Source organism: Podarcis cretensis (assembly GCF_951804945.1).
Source record: "Podarcis cretensis genome assembly, chromosome: 5".
Lineage (NCBI taxonomy): Eukaryota > Metazoa > Chordata > Lepidosauria > Squamata > Lacertidae > Podarcis > Podarcis cretensis.
The window spans coordinates 10,227,501-10,252,687 of record NC_137174.1 but is presented as its reverse complement, the minus strand read 5'-3'; the positions used below and the strand labels follow the sequence as shown (position 1 = coordinate 10,252,687).

At 45.5% G+C, this 25,187-nt stretch overlaps 2 protein-coding genes and 1 long non-coding RNA gene across 5 annotated transcripts in view; 1 reads left to right on the top strand and 2 right to left on the bottom strand.

The window, feature by feature from the left end:
• The window catches only part of MXD4 (MAX dimerization protein 4), a 227,019-nt gene that overhangs the window by 122,229 nt on the left and 79,603 nt on the right, over positions 1-25,187 (top strand). The gene's annotated exons all lie outside the window — the stretch shown is intronic.
• The window catches only part of LOC307215824, a 129,432-nt gene that overhangs the window by 96,892 nt on the left and 7,353 nt on the right, over positions 1-25,187 (bottom strand). The window lies entirely within an intron of this gene.
• On the bottom strand, positions 1,772-18,761 carry NICOL1 (NELL2 interacting cell ontogeny regulator 1). 2 transcript variants are annotated; one of them, XM_079975533.1, is made up of 4 exons: positions 18,655-18,761; positions 15,896-16,042; positions 9,273-9,361; positions 1,772-2,866 (listed from the first exon to the last, which is right to left on the bottom strand). In XM_079975533.1, the coding sequence occupies exons 1-4, from the start codon at positions 18,716-18,718 to the stop codon at positions 2,795-2,797; spliced, it is 372 nt and encodes a 123-aa protein (XP_079831659.1). In that variant the 5' UTR covers positions 18,719-18,761; the 3' UTR covers positions 1,772-2,794. The 2 variants fall into 2 exon arrangements, with proteins under 2 accessions (XP_079831659.1, XP_079831660.1); XM_079975534.1 differs by having other exon boundaries at positions 15,896-16,037; positions 18,671-18,720.

The window sequence follows — 25,187 nt, the reverse complement described above, 5'->3', positions numbered from 1 at the left end:
TCCCTTATCTCTCCCCCCCCCCATTGGCAAACGATCAGCGGCTTTGTTTCAACACCCACTTCCCTTTTTCAAAAAAAAGAAAAGAGCACGATCTGCTTTTTGCCCCTGGGCAATTCGGCTACAGGGACCACACATTTGCGCCATAAGACGCACAGACATTTCCCCTTACTTTTTAGGAAGAAAAAAGTGCAACTTATGGAGCGAAAAATACGGTAATAATTTAAATCAGCTATAACACTCCAGGAGGTGCTCTCAGGGGCTAGTCTCTCATCCTAGGAGGTACCTGCCAACACAGCCAGGGTTGAAGAGGTGGCACAGTCCCAACAAGCCAAGGTCAAGTACAGTGTATTGATCTAGGTCTAAACATAATGCAGAAACAGGATCAGGCAATGGCAAGGTCATTATCACGGGGAATGCAGGCAATTATACGTCACAGCCAGGTGCTGAGGACAGGGGGAACTATGAGCTAGAGACCTGGGTTGCTTCTAGCAAGACTCGAGAGGAAGACATTATATACTCCAGAAATTGTGTGAGTTTCTTGCAGAAACAAAAAATAATAATCAATGAACTGGATTTTAAGAAGTATTAGCTCTCCACAGTGGCGTAGCGTGGGGGGTGCAGGGGGGGCCAGCCGCACCGGGCGCAACATTTGGGGGGGGCGCGCTCGCACTCACAGCTCTCTGCCCCTACCTGGCTCACTCACTCTCTCTCACTGCAGTGCTGGCTGAGCTGCCGGGTCGCCGCCCACTGTGGAGGGGGAGGGTGCCAGGCGTGCGTTGCAGTGCAGAGCGGAGAGAGAGCAAGGGAGGGACTATCTGGGGGAGGGACAGTGCAGCGGCCGCCCAGCACAGCGCTGAGCGCGGGAGAGAACTACACCCGACCAGCCCAGGCAGCAGCAAGAAGAAGCTGGCAGCGGCGGCAGGTTAGGGGTTAGGGGCGCAAATTACTTGCCTTGCCCCGGGTTAGGGGGCGCAAATTACTTGCCTTGCCCCCGGGTGCTGACAACCCACACTACGCCGCTGGCTCTCCATTTCTGGAGGGCTGATGTTCTTTCATTTTGGAAACTCAAACTGGGAAGTAATGTTTGAAAATAAGCAATATGCAACTAGTGGTAGAATATGAGGTCAGTCAAACTCTTTAAGTCCACCTGTGTAAATCTGTGGAAGTTAACCAACAAAGTGATTAGGAGACTATATGACACCAGGACGGCAGAGTACACCATATATCCAGGTACACAAATATTAGCAACAACGTGCTCACAAGGGGACTTCCATACATCTGTGATGAGACGGTGGAGATGGTCTTCCAGAGTAGCCTTTCCCAAACTTGGGTCTCCACCTGTTGTTGGACTACAACTCCCATCATCCCTAGCTAGCAGGACCAGTGGTCAGGGATGATGGTAACTGTAGTCCAAAAACAGCTGGAGACCCAAGTTTGGGAAACTGCCTAGAAGACCATCCCCAATAACTTCTGAAAGACTGCAGGCTGCTCAGTTCCTGAAGACCCACCAGTTTTAACATTCACTTTCTTGTGATTCTTGAAGATGCTCAAAATACCCTCAAGCCAAGAGCTACTGTCTTAGGATTTTAAAAATAGTTTCTACAGCTGTTCTTGCTAGCAAGTAGGGCCCTAAAGACTTTCAACAGAATATCAATGGTTACTGAAGTGGCAAATATTATTTTTTCATTGAGAAATCTGACTCATCACTGTTGGGTTACATTTCTTTATATTAGTGCAGTCGTAAAGGATCTGGGGTTTTGGGGTTTTCTCTCTCTTCTACGCCACTATGACAGTAACACCTTCCTTGGGAGCAGCAGATGTTTGGGGCAATGTATTGACTAAGAGCGTCAATTCCTTATTTTATTATTATGATTATTATTTATTGAACTGATATACCACCCTATACCCGGAGGTCCCAGGGTGGTTCACAGAACAAAAAAAGTTCAAACTTATTGGAATCAATTACCATATTTTTTGCTCTATAAGACTCACTTTTTCCCTCCTAAAAAGTAAGGGGAAATATGTGTGCATCTTATGGAGCGAATGCAGGCTGCACAGCTATCCCAGAAGCCAGAACAGCAAGAGGGATTGCTGCTTTCTCTGCGCAGCAATCCCTCTTGCTGTTCTGGTTTCTGGGATTCAGAATATTTTTTTTCTTGTTTTCCTCCTCCAAAACTAGGTGCGTCTTGTGGTCTGGTGCGTCTTATAGAGCAAAAAATACGGTAATCATATGAGTTTTACTATTTTGATCAATTAATCTATCTATAATTTGCTCATGGGTATAAACAATATTTTTGAAGCAACCAGCATTTTTAAAGTCACCATGTTAGACGACATAGACCCCATCTTGCATGTAAGAGGGGGGAAAAGACTTTCCTAAAACATTAGAGGGAAATGTGTGTTAGGGGAAGAAATTCCAGGAATAATGATGTGCTCTGTCTTTTGCTTTTCATGTGGGGGGGAAATGTAAAGTTAAAAAACCCCAGGGCTTCCCCAAATAAGATTTTAATATTTTTGCAATAAATTAGAACCACGCCCCTTCCAGCTTTTCCCTTTCTTTGGAAAATATCTTAGAGCTCATGATGACATCAACACAGGTGACACAGACAAAGAATTACACAAGCATTCAGACAGGAGAGACACATCAATATCACACCCAAATCCTCTACCTAGTTGCGTAAGTGCCCTGAAGCTTACATGTTCGCAGTATTTTATTTCCTAAATCTGTCTGCATTAACAGCAGCATCTTAAAAGCTGTTGACGAACCAGCGGCTGCTAGGTGGGTCTCCAGTATTCAATTCAGTGCATTTGCAGTTAAACAGTCACACAGAGTCCTCTTCTCCACTTTAAAAAGCAAGGTCTCCGTCTGTAGGAATAGAAAGGGGGGGAGAGAGAGGAACAAATGTTGAGGGGCAAACTTAGCATAAATCAGTTGCATCACAATCTCCTGCATTTTGTCACAAACAAGGAAGCTGGAGAAAAGGAACCAAACTTGTCATTCATGGATCCGAGTGGTAAGGTAAAGGTAAAGGTAAAGGGACCCCTGACCATTTGGTCCAGTCGTGACCGACTCTGGGGTTGCGGCGCTCATCTCGCTTTATTGGCCGAGGGAGCCGGCGTACAGCTTCCAGGTCATGTGGCCAGCACGACTAAGCTGCTTCTGGCAAACCAGAGCAGCGCCGTTTACCTTCCCGCCGTAGCAGTACCTATTTATCTAATTGCACTTTCAGGTGCTTTCGAACTGCTAGGTTGGCAGGAGCAGGGACCGAGCAACAGGAGCTCACCCCGTCGCAGGGATTCAAACCGCCGACCTTCTGATCGGCAAGTCCTAGGCTCTGTGGTTTAATGAAATTGGGTGCACAGGAATGAGCTGCCCCCATGCAATGCTTGAATCGGCAGTGCAAGCTTTGGCAGCTGCCAGTTTCCAAATGGAACAGGTGAAGAGTTGAATAATGGGTTAACTTTCTCCGGTGCCTTCAGTTTCCTATCCAGTGAAAGCTCATCACCAAGGGGGTATGGGATATGATGTCCAGTGCCGGATTGACATATAAGCTAAACAAGCTATAGCTTAGGCAGTGGCGTAGCGTGGGGGGTGCAGGGCGGGCCAGCCGCACCGGGCGCAACATCTGGGGGTTAGGGCTAGGGGGCGCAAATCCACGGGTTAGGGGGCACAATTCCATGGGTTAGGGGGCACAAAATACTTGCCTTGCCCCAGGTGCTGACAACCCACGCTACGCCACTGAGCTTAGGGCCCCACTCTCTTGGGGGCTCCCCAAAAAACTAAAGGAAAAAAAACCTGGATGTACATTTCCAAAATATAAGATAAAAAACAAACAAAATAAAACCTACATACAGCAACAGTGTTTTGTGCTGTGTAGGCTCCTATGATGTAAGTAATGGGCCCCTGTGTAGGCTCCTATGATGTAAATAATGGTTGTAATCCAAAAACAGCTGCAGACCCAAGTTTGGGAAGCAGTGCTTTAGTTGAAAAATATCCTGAGGCAGAGTGACCAGGAGGAACACTCGTGAATTCCTACGGTAATTCACCCCAGTTGACGTTCCTGAAGAAACCAGGACACAAATATGAGGTATTTCGTGGGCCGCTTAGGATCAGTCTCCCAACCAGTCATGACTGCTGTTGAAGCTCAAACTTCTACTGGCACCTCCTCAGTGCACTCTTAATTCCTGACTCCTTCATTTCTGAAGTTGCATGGAGCTCAATGTGCACTGTGTACAACGCAACTGTGTTTATCAACACAACAGCAAGCAGAAGAGCTGAGCAGACAATGAGAGAAGTCAGCATTCAGACTTACGAGCTTTGGCCAGCCACTCGCTTTGTGTGTGAGGAAATTGAGAAGATGAGGGAGATGCCTGCTACAGTTGTGGCAAATAGAAGGGGAAGAAATGGAGGCAATGAGAGATTTTACTTTCTTGGGCTCCATGTTCACTGCAGATGGTGACAGCAGCCACGAAATTAAAAGATGCCTGCTTCTTGGGAGAAAAGCAATGACAAACCTAGACAGCATCTTAAAAAGCAGAGACATCACCTTGCCAACAAAGGTCCGTATAGTAAAAGCTATGGTTTTCCCAGTAGTGATGTATGGAAGTGAGAGCTGGACCATAAAGAAGGCTGATTGCCAAAGAATGGATGCTTTTGAATTATGGTGTTGGAGGAGACTCTTGAGAGTCCCATGGACTGCAAGAAGATCAAACCTCTCCATTCTGAAGGAAATCAGCCCTGAGTGCTCACTGGAAGGACAGATCCTGAAGCTGAGGCTCCAATACTTTGGCCACCTCATGAGAAGAGAAGACTCCCTGGAAAAGACCCTGGTGTTGGGAAAGATGGAGGGCACAAGGAGAAGAGGACCACAGAGGACGAGATGGTTGGACAGTGTTCTTGAAGCTACCAGCATGAATCTGACCAAACTGCGGGAGGCAGTGGAAGACAGGAGTGCCTGGCGTGCTCTGGTCCATGGGGTCACGAAGAGTCGGACACGACTAAACGACTAAACAACAACAACAGGGAGTTGCACACTGAATCACCCAATCTAGTCCAGACAGACTCTAACGAGAAGGAATCAGCTAGCAGCAAGTACCAAACCAGACAGGAGGACGGTCCTTGTGGATTTAGAGACCAAAATAATTCTGAACACAATTGTGGCATTTTCCCTACAGTCCAATCCTTTTGTTTCTGTAAACTCAAAAGATGACATTTTCGTTGAGCTTCCATCTTGGTTTCCTGGCCCTGTTTCAGTTTGCTGAATGAGAAATCTGCCCCTGCCCACAAAACCCTGTTCAGCTTCAGTTGTGGGGAGGGGGTTATTTCAGGGTTTTTCTACAGGGGAAGAAGATCAAGTTGATGGGTCTCCTGCTGGCTCCAGGTGCGGTTGCAGAGATTTCAGCCCTGAAAGCAACTGCATTGCAGCACAAACCTATTCAAATCTACTCCGAAATAATCCCCCAAATCTGTATAGGAATGCAGCTCTCCTCAAATGTGCTGTAATGCTAACAGTATGTGCCTGCTTCTGGTTCTCTCCCTGTCTTCTAAGCACTTGCCCAATTATTTAACCAAGATGAAGCTGAATTGAAGGGCACAGTAAGGTTATTGCAACGATGGAGCCTTGGCCTGACCAAGGGATAAGGCAGATCTCTCTCTTTCCCACTAAATGTGCTCCTTTGAAATGCAGGCAAGGAGAAGTCCTCAAGTTACCATCTCAGTGGCATAACAGAAGCAGCGAATCTTGACTCAGCATCCCTTTAGCTATCATGTAAATGAGCTCCAAGAATGTGTCAGAAATTTTGTTGCAGGAGTTAAAATTGAGGAAAACACGCTTGTCTTGTTTACCCATCTCTCGGACAGCCAACACAAAGCACATCTAGGGTGGTGTTCAGTGAAGTTTCACACAGAGTGGACTGGCTGAAATGAATGGATGTGACTGCTAGGTCCACTAATATCAATTGCCTGAGTAAAACTTACTGTATTTTTCGCTCTATAGGACGCACCGGACCATAGGACGCACTGGACCATAGGAGGGGGAGAACAGGGGAAAAAAAATTCTCCCCCTCTCTGCTCAGCACCCCTTCAGCGAAGCGGCAGGAGAAACGGAGCCCCTTCCATTTCTCCTCCCGCTTCGCTGAAGGGGCGCTGCGCAGAGAGGGAAAATTGTGCAGCGCCTCTCCAGCAAAGCGAAGCCTGGAAAGCAAGAGGGATCGGTGCGCAGCGACCCCTCTAGCTCTCCAGGCTTCAGGCAGCTATCCGCAAGCCTTTGGAGCGCAGCAGGAGTTCCCGCTGCGCTCCGAAGGCTTGCGGATAGCTGCCTGAAGCCTCCGGAGTGCAGCGGGAATTCGCGCTGCGCTCCGGGGGCTTCAGGCGGCTTCAGCAAAAGCAACGCAAAGCCTCCGGAGCACAGGGGGAGCTCTCCCTCTGCGCTTCGGAGGCTTCGCGTTGTATCGCTGAAGCCAAGGAGCCTGCATTTGCTCCATAAGACGCACACACATTTCCCCTTAATTTTTGAAGGGGGGAAAAATACGGTAGTTGGATGCAACCAGTAAAATAAAATAAAATGTCACCTCTGCTAACTTAAATAAGGTTCTGCTGTGAACTGAACTGAATTATGACATGGGCACAGAATTCATCTGATAAGCTGTGTGTACAGTTTCTTTCTTTAAACATTTGTGTAATTTAAGGGGCAGATCTTTATTTTAGATGACTGCACTTTTATCCTCCTAATATTCAAAGTATTGATAGAGATTGTGAAAAAGGAACCGTTTAAGAAGGCCCAGGAACATAGGAGCCAACTCCTAGGGGCTGAGATCCCTTTGGCCCTCTTAATTTTTTTTTTGAGAGGGCCAGACCGCTCCCAAAGTTGATGAGCATTGCCATTCAAATTGTGATCAGTTATGTGGGGGCAGGGCTTACGTGATACTTCCCCAATATTTTATTAAAGTTGGCACCCTTGACCAGAAAACAATGTCCATTTCCTTCATCTTTCCAGTAACCTGTGGTTATTTTCCAGGGAGAGCCACAACTCTGGTTGAAATTCAAATTCTACAAAGTAATGCAAATGCAAATGCTAGGCGATTTTATGTCCCTGGGCCCAGACCTTTTGAGAACCTTGTAGTGTCCCTGCAAGGAACAGCATTTACGGAGAGAGATCACTAGATTTAAGTGAAAGGAGAGGCCATGAAAGGCGTTTGTTTTGAACTCCCGATAGCATCCCGTGTTGCAGATGGGAACCTTCTCGGTTAGTGTGCAAAGGAAATGGGAATAGATCGGGATGGCTCTCTAGGAGAGAAAAAGGGAGGTGGTGGGTTGCCTGAAGCTTCTTTCACTTAACTGCAAGCATAGGCAAACTCAGCCCTCCAGATGTTTTGGGACTACAACTCCCATCATCCCTAGCTAACAGGACCAGTGGTCAGGGATGATGGGAGTTGTAGTCCCAAAACATCTGGAGGGCCGAGTTTGCCTATGCCTGACTTCCTGGCTCTACACTAATGGCCAGGTTTTTCATGGCTAATTTTTAAAAAATGAAAATCCTCTCTTAGGACACTTTAGTTGGGACCGGGAAAAAGCACCAAAGTGGCTTGGAGCAGTGGTTGAAATGAGGAACTGATTTCCTCTTCCCTCACAAAATAAAGTTGCTATCTGCCCTGGAATTCCTGTTCTTTAACTCTGGTGACCAAAAAGGTACTTTGCACATGCTTTGGCAATGTTCTAAATGATTAGTGCACGTATTCCAGATCTCAGCTTAGCAGCACATTCTGGGTCTCATCCAGTCAACAAATTAAATTCCCAGGGCCCTGATCTTAGGGACGGAAAAGAGTGAAAATCCAGCTGAAAAGCTCTAATCAGCAGCATTTGTGGGAGCTGAAATGTGGGATCTGTGGTAATCCACTCAGCCAATGAAGGGTGTGTTTGCAGCCTCTGCTGTTGCCAGGCAAACTTTGAATCCAGTTAACAACTATAGTAACCATTGCTGTTCTGCTTAATTGAGTATATACTTGAAAGCAGCTTGGGAACCAATACTGAAATCAGAGAGTTAAAAGAAACCCCATTCTGTGAGAACTGTGAGAACATTGTTTTCAGAGCAATGTGTTGGTGCTATATGGACATTTTATACCCCAATTTTATATCTGTTTAATTCTTACAGTGTCTGGTTGTAGAACGTTTGGGATTCTGGAATGTTAGAATGATGTTGGAGAGTAATTAAGTGGTTTTCAGCTGTAATGCCTAAGAGATAGGGAAAATAAGGATTTGAAATAATTAAAAGAATTAGTGGAGGATTTGCTGAACAAACAATTGGAATTGGAATATAAGAAAGGAAGGTATGAGGAGGTCGGGAAAATAAGTTAAAAGAAAATAAGTGGATGGAAATTTTATGTGTTTTTAAATTGTTTTTATTTCTGTATTTCTGTTGTTTCTTTTTTTTGTTTGTTTTATTTTTGAAAACTTTAATAAATATTTCTTTTAAAAAAAAATAGAACGTTTGGGATTCTATTTTTGTTCAGCAGCCAAAGCTATCAAATAATAATTCTCAGCATCCTTAGCAAGCCATGCCCCCTAGGTTCTTTCAGGAAAGTCACGTCAGGTTAAATTATTTGGAAACAGGCTTCAAAACAGTCTGCATGCAGATTCTCGATGAGTTCATACTTTCTCCCTGCTCAGGTTTCACAAAGGGCATCCTCAGCTTCTGCCTTCTCTGAATATTAAACAGTTGAACCGAAGCACATAGTTTAAGAAAAAGTCATGCTTGCCTGAAGGTGCAGAACATGAACACGCATAACAAATAAATAAACCAATAATCCCCCCAACGCAGGTTTGCTTTTTGGCTGGGTAAGTAAGTGGGTCTTGAGGAACACACTGGAACTCACTAAGAATTTTTGCTTTTCTGATATTGCGAGCCTCTGCACTTCCACGTTAGATGACCCAATCTTTGGTCCACATTCAATTCCAAACACTTTAAATTCCAAACCAGTCTTTAAAACATTCTGTTTTTTCTGGCGCTGGCGTTGTGTGCCGGTTTGCAAACTATTAAAACCTTTTGGATGGTTCACTGATTTCTGGGCATGGGCAAGAGTTCACACACAATGGGGCAAGAGAGCAAGAAATGGGCACCAACAAGGGTAGAGACAAACGATTAACGTGGGAACAGAGAGAGAGAGATAATGAGGACAGGGGAAAAGATCACACCCCCACACACAATTGCTCTCTTTTGGAAGAGCGTTAAAAGAAACAAAAATACGTTGTGCCCATATTAAGAAACAAGCCTTACCCGTGAGTCTAAGTTGTATGCCGTTTTCTTTAAATCTTGCAAAGCCCTCTGCATGAACTCAAACGCATGGCAGTCAACACATGGACGACCTAAGGGTGGAGAAATGTTGGCAGACAAGCACGAAATATTAATGGAAATGAAAACCAGGGGAGAAGGGCCTGCTGGGCCAAACCAAAGCTCAAGCATAATCCATTCTGTTCTTCTCACAGGGCCCAACCAGATGCCTATGGAAAGTCCACATGCAGAACCACAGCACAACATCACTCGCCCTACTTGTGTTGCCTCGCAAATGGCTCTCTGAAGACACATCACTTCTGACAGTGCAGGTAAAGGTAAAGGGACCCCTGACCATTAGGTCCAGTCGTGACCGACTCTGGAGTTGCGGCGCTCATCTTGCTTTATTGGCCGAGTACAGGTTCCGGGTCATGTGGCCAGCATGACTAAGCCGCTTCTGGCAAACCAGAGCAGCGCACGGAAACGCCATTTACCTCTCCGCTGGAGCGGTACCTATTTATCTACTTGCACTTTGACGTGCTTTCGAACTGCTAGGTTGGCAGGAGCAGGGACCGAGCAACAGGAGCTCACTCTGTTGCAGGGATTCAAACCGCCAACCTTCTGACTAGCAAGTCCTAGGCTCTGTGGTTTAACCAACAGCGCCACCCGTGTCCCCAGTGCAGGTAGAATATAGCAATTCTGGCTACCATACCCTCCAACATTTTTCTGATAAAAATATAGGGATGTCCTAGTCAACAACAACAATAATAATACCCCTCATCTGATTGGGTTGCCCCAGCCGCTCTAGGTAGTTTCCAACATATATAAAAACATAATAAAGCATTAAACATTTAAAAAACTTCCCTATACAGGGCTGCCTTCAGACGTCTGGGGGATCGGCTAACTCCAAACCCTCCAACGAAAATAGGGACGTACTAAGGAAAAGCGGAGGACGCGGGTGGCGCTGTGGTCTAAACCACTGAGCCTCTCGGGCTTGCCGATCAGAAGGTTGGCGGTTCGAATCCCAGCGACGGGGTGAGCTCCCATTGCTCGGTCCCAGCTCCTGCCAACCTAGCAGTTCGAAAGCATCTCAAAGTGCAAGTAGATAAATAGGTACCAATCTGGCGGGAAGGTAAACAGTGTTTCCGTGCGCTGCTCTGGTTTTGCCATAAGCGGCTTAGTCATGCTGGCCAGATGACATGGAAAAACAGTCTGCGGACAAACGCCGGCTACCTTGGCCTGTAAAGCGAGATGAGCGCCGCAACTCCAGAGTTGCCTGCAACTGGACTTAACTGTCAGGACTCCTTTACCTTTACCTTTTTAAGGAAAAGCGGGGCACTCTGGGATCAGATCAGAAACTGGGATGGCTTCTGTAAAACCGGGACTGTCCCTATAAAATAGGGTCTGGGCTAGTAGGCTTGGTAGCGTTATTCTCAGTGAATTTGTCTAAACCTTTTAAGCCATCCAAGTTTGTGTCTAATTTAAAGCCATCTAAAATTGGCAGCAGATTCCGTTGTTTTAATTATGCACTGAAGAAGTACCTCCTGAGTCTTCCAACATTCACAGGATGACTTCACAGAATGACTTCCTAGTATTTGGACAGATGGAGAAAAGCACTCTATATACGCAGTTTCTCTCTATTCATGACTTCACTGGTTTGACGAAAACAGCTTTCCCCAACTTGCTGCCTTACAGATGTTCTGAACTACCTCTCCCATTTGCCCCAACCAGCAGAGCTGGCAGGGGTCCAGGCTGGGGAACAACTGTTTTAGTCAAATAATCAAAGCACACACAGAAATATGTAGTGTATCAATATAGGGCAATCTGCCTAAGAACAGCATGAGTCCGATAGCTTTTCCATACTCACTACAATTTCAGCTTTTGTTTTTGAGTCCCTGTGACACAGCAGAAAATTGCACAATGCCCAAGAATGTCTGCAAAGAGCTCAGCATGAACTATCCTGACATAGCAATTTTGCCACTGGGTCATGACTTCGCACAAAATAACATCCAGGTTCCACTCAGATTTGGGAAGGAGACCCTGTCTCACAATCTGAGAAACAGCACGTGCCTCAAACCCCCGATTAAATTGCTACCTCTAGCTCAATTGCAAAATATAAACAGTCTACTCAAATATCAAAACCAAACTTGAGCATGCAAACTAAATGAGTACCATGCAAAAATTAGATAAGTGGGAGTTTTTAGCAACTGAATTTGAGCGCTGTGGTCTGGAGAACGGCACCAGCACAGAGATGGGAAGAGAGAAATATGATCAAAGCCAAAAGCTGCAAAATTCTTATGTGCAGAGCAACAGGGCAAGTTTATACCTCTTTACAAAAAAACCTTTAATATTTAAATCAAATATTAACCGTAAAATATATTCAGAGCTATGCTTCATGGTTTTAAGATAAACTTCCAATAACAGTGCAAATGAAGTGTTTTGGGCAGTACTTTCACTCAATTTCCTTCCACGGTGATGATTTCCAACACCTCCCACAAAGATTCTCCCCTCCACCCTCGTTTTTTGCTACCCTTAGGACGTTCCTTGTGTTTTGCTGATGGGATACATGCACATCCAAAGGATGTTCTTGGGAAGCTGTCCTGTGCCTGGGAGTTAAGTGTAATGGGGTTGGGGTTGCTTGTGCATAAGGCGCAAACTGCTCTAAGCTGAGTAGTTTGGTTATAACTTTCCCCTGGCTGGACAGTCAGTACTCCGTGACTGTCTCAATCACTGGCACAATCCGTCAGTGGGCGTTTCCTGAATTTCCTCCAACATAAAAGTTCTTTGACACCAAGTCGTTGCCTAGCTTCCCTGCGCGGAAGCTTTCTGCGCAGAGTGGGCATCCCAAGGAGAGGTCCTGTGCTCTCCCCGCTGGTCTCGCTGGAACAGTCCCGGAGCCTTCCCTCCGAAGCTCCCTCAGCCCCCTCTTTCTCTCTGGCGTCACGTCTATTTCCTTCCCCAGCGGATGCTCTCCCTCTCTCCTTGCTGGTTCCCTCTCCAGCGTCATTGGGGAGCCTTAGCACCACCCTTGGCTCCAATGGCAGTTCCCTGACATTAAGTGTGCATACATGCAAAAATCTCGCCTTGAAACGAAAATTAGCTATATAAAAGTCACCGGGAAATACAAAAGCTGGTCAAACAGGCAAACAGTGCCACATTCCCTTTCACCACCCTGAGTTCAGATAAGCTCCCCAAAGGAGTGAATGCAAGTTTCTGCCTTTGGGCAACCCATGTGCAGGATTCAAGCACAAGAGTATTATTCCCTCCTCTGGTCTCCAGCAACTCGTATTCTCCAGCTATGGAGGCAGAGCTTAGCCATCATGGCTAAGTAGCCTTCAATAGCCCTCTCCTCCATGAATTTGTCTAATCCTTTTTAAAAGACATCTAGATTAGTGGTCATTACTACCTTCTGTGGGAGCAAGTTCCATCATTTAATTGCACTCTGCATGGAAAAAAACTTTGTTTTATCTGCCCTGAACCTTTCAACGTGAAGCTTCGTTGATATCCCACTTGATCACTACCCGAAGGAGTCTCAAAGCGGCTAACATTCTCCTTTCCCTTCCTCCCCCACAACAAACACTCTGTGAGGTGAGTGGGGCTGAGAGACTTCAGAGAAGTGGGACTGGCCCAAGGTCACTCAGCAGCTGCATGTGGAGGAGCGGGGACACGAACCCGGTTCACCAGATTACGAGTCCACCGCTCTTAACCACTACACCATGCAGGTTCGTTGGATGTCTAAGAGTTCTAGCGTTATGAGAGATGAGGCGGCGGGGGGGACCTTTCTCTCTCTCTCTCTCCACTTTCTCCATGCCTCGCGTGGAGAACTTCATAAACTTCTATCGTGTTTCTGACTTGCCTTTTCTCTAAACTAAAAAGTCCCAGACACTGCAACCTTTCCCCATAGCAAAGTCGCACCATCTCCCTAGATCTATGCTGTAAGCCAACCAGAGTGGCTGGGGAAACCTAGCCAAATGGGCAGAGTGTAAATAATAAAATTATTGTTGTTGTTGTTATCTTGATGGTTGCATTTGCCATTTTATTGCCCATTCACTCTGTTATGTACTGAAGTTCTCACCCTGGGCCAGCAGGGGGATACTGTAGATAGTTCAGGCCCACATATGCAAATAAGGGATCAAAAGTGACGTTCAGTGATTGGCTAGCTACAGAAAATGGTTACTCTTGTGTTCTAGTGGAGCTCTATATAAGCAGGCTGGCTGAACCCTTCAGTTCAGTTCTGTTCTGGCCTGTGAATAAACAAGAGCTGTTTGAAGAATTACTGTGTCTCTGATATGTTCACCCACAACTTAACACACTTAGTCTGGAGAGGTCCTTTCGGAGCTCTTCGCAATCTCATTTTTGTTTCAGTAACTCTGAACACATCCGCAAACTTGGTCATCTCACTGCTCGGTCCTAACTCCAGATCATTTATGAACAAGTTAAAAAGCAGAGGTCCAAACACCAGTCCTTGTGAGGGACTTCACTTTATTCTTTATTCCATTTGGATAACTGTCCCTTTATTGCTACCCTTTGCTTCCTGCAACTTAGCCAGTTCCTCATCTCCTCTTATTAGCTGGGTCTGCCTTTCTGAAATTCAGCAGTTTGCTTGGTATCAGCCCTCCCCTCCCTGTAGAAACTGCACAGATAATAATTAATGAGCAGTTGATAGATTTATAGTCCTTTTATTACAGCACCATGTTGCAAGCACAAGCACACAGCTCTCTGCAAGGGAAGGAGGGCAGTTGGCTAGTTTAATCCTCCTTCCGGCTTCTGCAGCATTTTGGGTGCCAAACGGAAGTTCCTTGCTCCCTCTGACCCCTTTGCCCTTTGATACGTTCAGACTTCCAAGTCCCTGGGGGGGGGGCACATTCTCAAGTGACGTCTCAACTAACTGCCCCCTCCCTCCTGGTTCTGTTGTCATTATCTCATAACTGGGTAACTCCCTCCCAAACTGTTCATCTCTTCTCTCTCTCTCTCTCTCTCTCTCTCTCTCTCTCTCTCTCTGCTTCTGAACATGCTGTGGACAAGCGGGACAACTCTTCCTCCTCCAGCTCTCCACTGGAAAGAAGCTGGCCTGCCATAGAATGCATTCCCCAGTCCTCATCTTCAGACCATTCCAACACTTGGGAAGGATAAAAGAAGGCCTCAACATTTCATGCCAATAGATGGGAAACAAAGTCAAGCAGGAGAACAGTGGAGTCTTGAAAGCCTGTAAGAATGTGTGGTGGGTTCGATCACGATTTGTAGCTTATGCAAATCGCTTTTCTGACAACACTCAGACTATGGATGATGTTATCACATCACATGGGAGTGTGGCACCATAGATATCCTTCTACTACAGAAGAATACGAATCAATTGAAATAGTTTGTATATAACTTGAGATATATATGCATGTCTGCAGTGCTTTCTTCCTCTAAAAAATGTTTAAGGGGTACTCTCATTTTCCTATCATATTGAAATACTTCCCCTCAATGAGGCCAAGCTTAGATTCACAAAATGTTTAGGGGTATGCGTACCCCTGCGTTCCCCCCCAGAAAAAAGCACTGCATGTGTGTGTCTGTGTAATATAATTTGCACTGACAGAAACAACCTCCAGTTCTGAGGACTTTCTGGCGGTTCCCTCCCTGTGAGAAGTGAGGTTACAGGGAACCAGGCAGAGGACCTTCTCGGTGGTGGCGCCTGCCCTGTGGAACGCCCTCCCATCAGATGTCAAGGAAATAAACAACTATCTGACTTTTAGAAGACATCTGAAGGCAGCCCTGTTTAGGGAAGCTTTTAAATGTGTAATGTTTTATTATTACCGCCTCTCCTGGTATGCCCCACAGAGGAACTTACGGTCTTCAAATAAAAACATCTTGAAGGTCCCAGGCCACAGAGAGGTTAGGCTGGCCTCAACTAGAGCCAGGGCTTTTTCGGCTGCGGCTCCAACCTGGTGGAACGCTCTGTCACAAGAGACAAGGGCCCTGCAGGACTTGACATCTTTCCGCAGGGCCTGCAAGACAGAGCTGTTCCACCAGGCCTTTGGTCAGGGCGCAGCCTGACTCCCTCCTTTGGCAATCTTTACAAAACTTTAGTTTATGGTTGCCATCAATTTTGATTTTAATTAACTTTTATAATGTTTTTATAATGTTGCACTGTTTTAGTGTTGTTAGCCGCCCTGAGCCCGGCTTCGGCTGGGGAGGGCGGGATATAAATAAAATATTATTATTATTATTATTATTATTATTATTATTATTATTATATGTTGGAAGCTGTCCAGCATGGCTGGGGCGACCCAGTCAGATGGGCAGGGTAGAAACAAACAAACAATTATTATTATTATTGTTGTTGTTGTTGTTGTTGTTGTTGTTGTTGTTGTTGTTGTTGCTATTATTATGCCTTATTGGCTTATCCAGAGTTCACTGATGCTTCTTCTGAAGGATTTGGGCAGTGCTGTATTGGCAGCAACAGAGTAAATTAGGAGCTGCATGCAAACATGTGTACCGTAGATGCACACATAAGGAACATACATACAGGAATCATAATTGAGTCGATATTCAAGCAAGGAACTGCAGCCAGTGGCAAACTGTGATTTGTGTGAAATGACCTTTGGGGTATTGGCATGAGAGACTAGAAAGAATGCAGTACGTACTTTCAGCAGGGATTGTTGTTCCTGATTCTTCTTCGGCTGTAGCTGGCTTGGTAGAAAAAAGCCCAACTACAAGCATTAAAGGCACTAAAACGATCACTTTGCTTATGCAGGGCTTCACCATTTCGCTAGTGGCGTCTTCCTCCTTCACTAGGGAAAACAGGAATTCAGAGACAAAGTGGCATTTTGAAGTAGTACATTATATGGAAGGACGATGGGAAAAGCATATATCCTGGTAAGCAAACCCAAGTTTTTATCTACCGAATAGTCAGAGCAGCATCAGGAACACATCAAAATCCCCAGCTAATTCAAAACATCTTAATTAGACCCACATCTTCAGGCACATCCATGAAACTGCAAACAAATTAATAACTGACACAGGGCCAAGCAAATATCATATGGTTTCCTAGCCAAAATACAATACTACAATTTTGTCTAGCCCTATACCATCTGCTACTTTGTCTACAGTTGCATGGATGTGCCTGAAGATGTGGGTCAATATAAATCTCTTAAGGGTTTGTTAGTAAAGGTAAAGGGACCCCTGACCATTAGGTCCATTTGTGGACTACTCTGGGGTTGCGGCGCTCATCTCGCTTTATTGGCCGAGGGAGCCGGTGTACAGCTTCCGGGTCATGTGGCCAGCATGTCTAAGCCGCTTCTGGCGAACCAGAGCAGTGCACGGAAACGCCGTTTACCTTCCCGCCGGAGTGGTACCTATTTATCTACTTGCACTTTGACGTGCTTTTGAACTGCTAGGTTGGCAGGAGCAGGGACCGAGCAACGGGAGCTCACCCCGTCACGGGGATTCGAACCACCGACCTTCTGATCAACAAGTCCTAGGCTCTGTGGTTTAACCCACAGCACCACCCGTGTTCTGTAAGAGTTTGTTACAGGTGGCCAAATTATTACCTGAGAAGCTGTGAAACTTCAAGTCTTACAAACTTCACTGTGCAATTTTATTTATTTTTAATTGAACTGTTAGATTTCACAGGTAAAAGTATCACACAGCTGAAAATGTGTTTCAGCATCGCACAAATGTTTCGTGACACCAAAACATCAGGTGGGCTTGAGGATAATAATCTCTGCTGCAAACTATCCTAACTTTTTTAAGCCAGCAGAGTGCCACCTACATCCATGGAAATCTGCATGTTCAGTATTTGCTTTTAACATTTTAGAAAGGAATTGTGACAGACACATGACGTAGCAAAATACCACTGCGGCAACTCACACAAACTCTAAACATCTTGACACCTGAGATACCAGAATATCAACCCAGAATATCAACAGCGTGCTAAGGTAAAGGTAAAGGTAAAGGTACCCCTGCCCGTACGGGCCAGTCTTGACAGACTCTGGGGTTGTGCGCCCATCTCACTTAAGAGGCCAGGGGCCAGCGCTGTCCGGAGACACTTCCGGGTCACGTGGCCAGCGTGACATCGCTGCTCTGGCGAGCCAGAGCCGCACACGGAAACGCCGTTTACCTTCCCGCTGGTAAGCGGTCCCTATTTATCTACTTGCACCCGGAGGTGCTTTCGAACTGCTAGGTTGGCAGGCGCTGGGACCGAGCAGCGGGAGCGCACCCCGCCGCAGGGATTCGAACCGCCGACCTTTCGATCGGCAAGCCCTAGGCGCTGAGGCTTTAACCCACAGCGCCACCTGCGTCCCCCAACAGCGTGCTACTATTTAGTTATTTCTGAACACACTATTAAGCCCCCCCCCCTGACAAACGACAAAAATCAAACATCACAAACGACAAAATCAAACCACAGTTTTAAAGTTTTAAAGTTACAAAAGCATTACACATGAAGTTCTTGTGGTAGGTGTAGTGGCATTGTTTACTACAACAGCTAGTCATTTTAAAATGTCACAAACTTTCAAAGGTTCTTAGAATGTTCTTCAGCCACAAATGTTCAAAGCAAAACGATGGAACGTGTTGCCATGGGGGGGGGGGGTGTCTCACAGTCAAAAGCCATGAAGAAGTGCTATGAGGGAAAACAGCATCTATACATGATGATGTTATATAAGAATGCTCATTTGACATGCACAGAGGGCAACGCTGGAATTTCCCCCATTTTATATCGAGAGCCAGTTACAAAGATGCAGTTAAACAACGGCAAAGGCAGTTCTTCCAGTATGTGGCTTCTGAATCACAGCTGCTGCATGAAAACATACGACCGTCAGGGGTACGGCTACCTGCAAAAGCCCTAAGTAAAGAATACCAATTTTGCAATTCCGAATAAAATTGCTTAACACAAACATATTACTCTGCATAGTTTTCATTCTTTAAATAATATTGACTGAAAACCTGAGTGCATTTTAAAACCAGCCGTTTGCCAATATATTACATTTTAATCCTCGCTATAATTCTCTGCAAAAGCAGGGGTCCCTCCTACACGTATATGTTAGGAATGATGATCACTGCCTAGAAGTGACTTGAGCTTCATGGAAGTCTTTGTTGTCTGGAATGACGAAAAAGCCTTCTCATTGCACCCGTAAAACAAACATTGTCTCTATTTTCCCAAAGAAGCTCTTGCTTCTTTGGTCTCAGCCTCAGCAGGCCGGCTTATCACAAGAACTCCGGCAAGGAAAGATGGCAAGAAGAAATCACCTGTTTCCTGCCAGTTACCTTGCCGTTTTTATTTTGCACAGCGAGCGATAACTATTCAGGGACAAATTATAGCATGTGATGAGCCAGTGCACGACATCTTTTCACTTTTATAAAATGGGGGGAAACCCCTCTGCAGCAAATCATAAAATAGAAGTACCTGGTGTCTCACTTGCCTTTGTGATGGTCTCTTTGAATGGCTGCAGCAAACTGCTAGTGAGCATCTCTGAGCATGTGCACTGGCTCTCTTTATCCTTGCCTGAAAGGGGAGAGAATCTACCATGGCAACGCGGCTGCACTGCGCTCTGCTCAAGGAGAGGCTTCAAGAACAATGGTCTCGGGGTTGCTGCTTTATTATGAATGGTATCACTTTAACGAGGGAAGCAACACCCCAGTGAAAAAGTCAACCAAGACTTGCCTTAGTTTTACAGTGGTACCTCGCAAGACGAATGCCTCGTAAGCCGAAAAACGCGCAAGACGAAAGGGTTTTTCGTTTTTTGAGTTGCTTCGCAAGACGATTTTCCCTATGGGCTTGCTTCGCAAGACGAAAACGTCTTGCGAGTTTGTTTCCTTTTTCTTACAACCGTTAATACCCAGGGAATCCGCGCTCCGCAAGACGAAAAAATCGCAAGACGAAACAACTCGCGGAACGAATTAATTTCGTCTTGCGAGGCACCACTGTAATCCCAAAGCCACAGTACTGTAATATCTCTACCAGGACTATCTAAAATATGGCAGAATCATCAACATTTTTTCCCCTCCTAGTTCTCCAGAACTCTTTATCAGGTGAGATGCTGAACCTTCTCACCCCCACCCAAGGATGGGAGAGAAAATAGAGGGAGGGATTTTATCCCTAAGTTTGCTGCTTTTGAGATGCAGCATCCAAGAGATAATGAATCACAACAGGAATGGAGGAATAAATTCAGTTTAGCTATCTTTTCTTGCCACCAGTCTCTTAACCAATCAAATCCAATATTCAGAATGCTTTTTTTATACACAATTACACCCCCAACCTCTGGATGTGATTGATGAAAGAATCAGCAATTGTTAAAAAAAGCATTACAAATTGTAAGAGAACCCTCTGGATTTCATGAAGTCTCCACATTGGCCATCTGATCAGGGCCCCAAAGCGTATATGTTGCTTCCCATACATGTACAGAGTCAGAAATATACTGTATTTTTCCATCTATAAGACGCACCCATGTATAAGACGCCCCCTATTTTTGGGAACTCAGATTTAAGAAAACAGGGGGAGTTACAAGGGTAGAACGTTTTATGCTAAGAAAGATAAAGGTAAAGGGACCCCTGACCATTAGGTCCAGTCGTGACCGACTCTGGAGTTGCGGTGCTCATCTCGCTTTATTGGCCGAGGGAGCCGACGTACAGCTTCTGGGTCATGTGGCCAGCATGACTAAGCCGCTTCTGGCGAACCAGAGCAGCGCACGGAAACGCCGATTACCTTCACGCCTGAGTGGTACCTATTTATCTACTTGCACTTTGACGTGCTTTCGAGCTGCTAGGTTGGCAGGAGCAGGGACTGAGCAATGGGAGCTCACCCCATCGTGGGGATTCAAACCGCAGACCCTCTGATCGGCAAGTCCTAGGCTCTGTGGTTTAACCCACAGCGCCGGTCAAATAATGGATCAAATTGTTTGTGTGGTGGTGTTTTTTTTTTTTTTTTTTAAAAAAAGCTTTATTTTATTTACTTGCCTTTCGCCATAATGAATCAAAGCAGGTTACAGTACAGTCTTTCCCCCACTTACGTGAGCATTAAGTGAAAATCACGTAAATAGGGAGCACCCTCAAAACACCCTCTCTGTCGGTCTCTCTCCAATCCAGACAAAAAATACTGTATCCAAAAATATCCACAACAAGAATTGAAGCTCTGGGACCAGCTGCTACCCTGCACATTAGTGGCTAGGCAGGGAGGCTGAGCAGCCTAAACAAAGCCCCAGGGCTCCACCAGTATCTGGGACTTCTTCTGCCCTCACTGACGTCCTCTTTGGGTCTTGGGGAGGGTCTCCTCGTGAGCTACGAGGACTTCCCAGTTCTCTCCTGACATTTCCAGGTTTGAATTGAATTTTTTATTTATTTCCCAGCACCGCGCGTATGCGCAGTCGCACGCAAGTCTGTCGCATATAAGTTGGGGGGCATGCGCATGGTGTAATATACAGTTGCAGAAACAAGTGACACTGTTCCAAATGTAGAGTTCCCTCAGGACATGAAGAAGAAGAAAAAGAAGAAGAAGAGGAGGGGGAGGAGTTTGGATTTGATATCCCGCTTTATCACTACCCTAAGGAATCGGTGGCGCTATGGGTTAAACCACAGAGCCTAGGGCTTGCCGATCAGAAGGTCGGCGGTTCGAATCCCCGCCACAGGGTTAGCTCCCGTTGCTCGGTCCCTGAGATGAGCGCCGCAACCCCAGAGTCGGTCACAACTGGACCTAATGGTCAGGGGTCCCTTTACCCTTTACCTTAAGGAGTTTCAAAGCGGCTAACATTCTCCTTTCCCTTCCTCCCCCCCAACAAACACTCTGTGAGGTGAGTGGGGCTGAGAGACTTCAGAGAAGTGTGACTGGCCCAAGGTCACCCAGCAGCTGCATGTGGAGTAGCAGGGACGCGAACCCGGTTCATCAGATTATGAGTCCACCGCTCTTAACCACTACACCACACTGGCTTAGAGAGTGGAAAGCTCTCTTGAGGTACAAATGGTGCATGTAGTGTGTGAAATTCATTAATCACCTGTTATTTGACTGAGGCATTGGAGAACCAGATAAGGTGGGCCAGAAGCATTTATGCCAGTCTCCTCTTTTCCAGGATAAACATACCCAGCTCCCTCAACTGCTCTTAGAAGGCTTGGTTTCCAGACCCTTGATCATCTTACTCATCCTCCTCTGAACATTTTCCAGCTTGTCAACATCCTTCCTAAATTGTGGCACCCAGATCTGGACACAATATGGTCTGACCAAGGCAGAATAGAGCGGTACTATTATTATGCTTGATGCAACCTAGAATAGCATTCACCTTTTTGCTGCATCCCCCTGTTGACTCATAATAAGCTTGTGGTCCACCAAGACCCCTAAATCCTTTTCACATGCACAGCTCGTATAGCCAGGTGTCCCCCATCCTATATTTGTGCATTTGGTTCTTTCTGCCTAAGTGCAAAACCTTACATTTGTCCCCCTTGAAATTCATTTTGTTAGCTTGCGCCTAGTTCTCCAGTCTGTTAAGGTCATTCCATGCTCCAGGTCATGGATTTCTTCACAAGCGTACACATCTTTTATGTATAATGCTCCTCCTTGCCAATTCCTGTTTGGTCTATACCCCCTAATTCCAGTCATTAGTCATTCCACCAAATTTCAGTAATGCCTACAGGTCATATCTGTATTAAAAGCTCCACTTAATCTTGCTTGTTTCCCATACTTGACAATATGTTTTAGACTGTTATTATTTTCCAGAACTGACCTTTCCAGAAGTGTTTTGACCTTGAGTAAGTGTCAACCAAGAGACTGGCTACTGCAGATAGAATCCAGCAGGGACCTCAACTAATTAGAAATGCTAATTTCCCCCTTGGAATCCACTTTTGAGAACAGAGCATTTTAGAGCTAGTTATCAGACCAAACACTTACCAGCTTCCTTAAGAAATGCCTTTATCAAGCTGTGTTTCCCAGTGATGCCCACTGAAGGCTTAGATGGCTGCCACACACAGACAGACTTTGTATTTGTGGTCAACCTCAGGTGGAAGATACAACTCATTATCTGTTAGTCTGCTGCTTATATAGAGACCCAAGAGATTGTTGTTGTTTTTTTGCATTTCCCTGGCACAAAAGGTTCAGTTTCTTTTGAGTGACATTAATAGCTTTGTAACACACAGAGTGAAAGGGACGCAGGTGGCGCTGTGGGTTAAAGCCTCAGCGCCTAGGACTTGCCGATCGAAAGGTCGGCGGTTCGAATCCCTGCGGCGGGGTGCGCTCCCGCTGCTCGGTCCCAGCGCCTGCCAACCTAGCAGTTCGAAAGCACCTCCGGGTGCAAGTAGATAAATAGGGACCGCTTACCAGCGGGAAGGTAAACGGCGTTTCCGTGTGTGGCTCTGGCTCGCCAGAGCAGCGATGTCACGCTGGCCTTGTGACGCGGAAGTGTCTCCGGACAGCGCTGGCCCCTGGCCTCTTAAGTGAGATGGGCACACAACCCCAGAGTCTGTCAAGACTGGCCCGTACGGGCAGGGGTACCTTTACCTTTACCTTAACACACAGAGTAGCCCTCTGTGAACTGCCTAGGGGGAAAAAGGAACAAAAAGGAGTTATATAAAATCCCTGTAAATTCTTGTGGCGATTCAGAGGTTTAATATCAAATCAAGCTGGATTTGAATTTGTAGGTGTCTCTGCTTTCTCTCTCTGGATTTTAAAAGGGCAAAATATTACAGTCGGAGCTGTCCGAGATGCACAAGGGAAACTGTATTTTAATGCCCAGGAACCTGGCAAAGTCTTTTCTATATTATGAAATTTTATATTACGGATGAATTACATTCTGTATTATTTTATTAATACTGCTGCTTAGTAAATATATTACTTCTTTTTTATTTTTACTAATACTGCTTTAAAAACAAGTTTGCCATGGCCTCTTAGGACATGAACTTTGCAACCTGGCTACCAACTTGGATGGCTTTAAAAAAGAATTAGCCCTCTCCTCCACGAAGTTCTCGATCAACGTTTACTAGCTGCAACGGCTATGCTCTGCCTCTACATCTGGAGGCAACCATGCTTCAGAGTACCTGTTAAGTTGTGGGTGAACATATCAGACGACACAGCGATTCTTCAAACAGCTCTTGTTTATTCACAGGCCAGAACAGAACTGAACTGAAGGGTTCAGCCAGCCTGCTTATATAGAGCTCCACTAGAACGCAACAGTAACCATTTTCTGTAACTATCCAATCACTGAACGTCACTTTCAATCCCTTATTTGCATATGTGGACCTGAGTGAAAACTATCTACAGTATCCCCCTGCTGGCCCAGGGTGAGAACTTCAGTACATAACACTTTGCATACATAAATATAATACATACATAAATATAATTATCAGTGCTTTTTTCTGGGGGTACTCAGGGGACATGCAATACCAGCACCTCCCCCCCCCCCAAGGTGTTAAAAGTGTAACACTCGCTGTAACCATTTCATGATGAGTACCAGCCCTTTTTTCTGTAGAAAAAAGAGCACTGATAACAACAGCACTGCTGTACAGTGGTGCCCCGCAAGACGAATGCCTCGCAAGATGGAAAACTCGCTAGACGAAAGAGTTTTCCGTTTTGGAGGTGCTTCGCAAAACGAATTTCCTGTGGGCTTGCTTCGCAAGACGAAAATGTCTTGCGAGTTCCTGCGGGTTTTTTTCCTTTCCCCCCCTTTTTCTAAGCCGCTAAGCCACTTATCCGCTTATCCGCTAAAAGCCACTAATCCGCTAATAGCGCTAAGCCGTCAATGGGCTTGCTTTGCAAGACGAAAAAACCGCTAGACGAAGAGACTCACGGAACGGATTCTTTTCGTCTTGCGAAGCACCACTGTATTTGACAGATTGGTAAATGGAAGAGCCACTGAGGGCATTCCCTATCCAAAGATTTTTGAAGCAGCAAAGTGAAAAACGGTTGCTGCGTCCCGTGGAAACAGCTGCTCTTCAGTAGCAGGGTGAGAGAATTGGGAAATGATCCATAATGAATTTAAAAAAATGTTTAAAAGTACTTCCCCCCAAAACCCAGAGTCCTTTCTGTTGGGAATAATTCAGACCGAAATTCCCAGGTGTCAATAAAGGTGATTTATGTATGCTACTACAGCGGCCCGTGTTTCGTTAGCCTCAAAATGGAAAATGAGCAAGGTCCCAACTAAACAAGAATGGCAACTTAAGTTGACAAAAGATGCACAACTCGCAAACTTAACATATACTCGGAGAACAAGAAGAACACATGTTTAGAGAAGACTGGTTTACTGAATATAAGGGAAATAATTAGGTACAGCCGAAAACACAGGCAGCATTAAGATAAATGCAAGTGTAAATACGTTTTGATGGATGCAATATGCCTGAATGGTATAGTTTCTGTAAAATATGCAGGGGTTTATGATATGTAAAATGAACCATGGAAATAGAAGAAAGTCATTGATAATTTAAGGATGTAAAATGAGTACTTTAAATTGTAAAACAGAACATATTTTATTTATATATATATATATATATATATATATATATATATATATATATATATATATAAAATAAATTTGTTTTACAATTTAAAGTACTTTAAATTGTAAAATTTACAATTTTACAATTTAAAGTACTCATTTTTGCATCCTTAAAATATCAATGACTTCCTTTCTTCTATTTTCATGCTTCATTTTACATATCATAAATATGTGTGTGTGTGTGTGATTATATACAGTATATAAAAAGAAACAGCCGCTCTTCGACCTGCGCACAAGCCCATCCTGGCTGGGAGGCGCCATCTTCCCGTACGGAAAAAGCTCCATTTTGCTGCCCGGAAGGAAGCTCTCTCTCTCTCTTTCTCTCGCCCTGACACGGGCGCCGCCATTTTGCACGGCAAACTTGCGCCCACCCGGCTCTTAAGACCTCGTCAGCTTTTCCTCCCCGGCGCGTGGGCGGCGCCATTTTGCGTTACGGACGGAGAGAGGCGGGAAAAGGGGCCGCGGGGCC

What these genes read in the sequence shown, in the direction of transcription:
- NICOL1 (XM_079975533.1), bottom strand. Translation starts at nt 18,718, where the DNA reads ATGCTCACTAGCAGTTTGCTGCAGCCATTCAAAGAGACCATCACAAAG. An exon ending in AAAGGCAAGTGAGACACCAG is followed by an intron (nt 16,043 to 18,654) that starts GTACTTCTATTT and finishes TGTTTTCCCTAG; the next exon opens with TGAAGGAGGAAGACGCCACT. An exon ending in AACAACAATCCCTGCTGAAA is followed by an intron (nt 9,362 to 15,895) that starts GTACGTACTGCA and finishes CTCCACCCTTAG; the next exon opens with GTCGTCCATGTGTTGACTGC.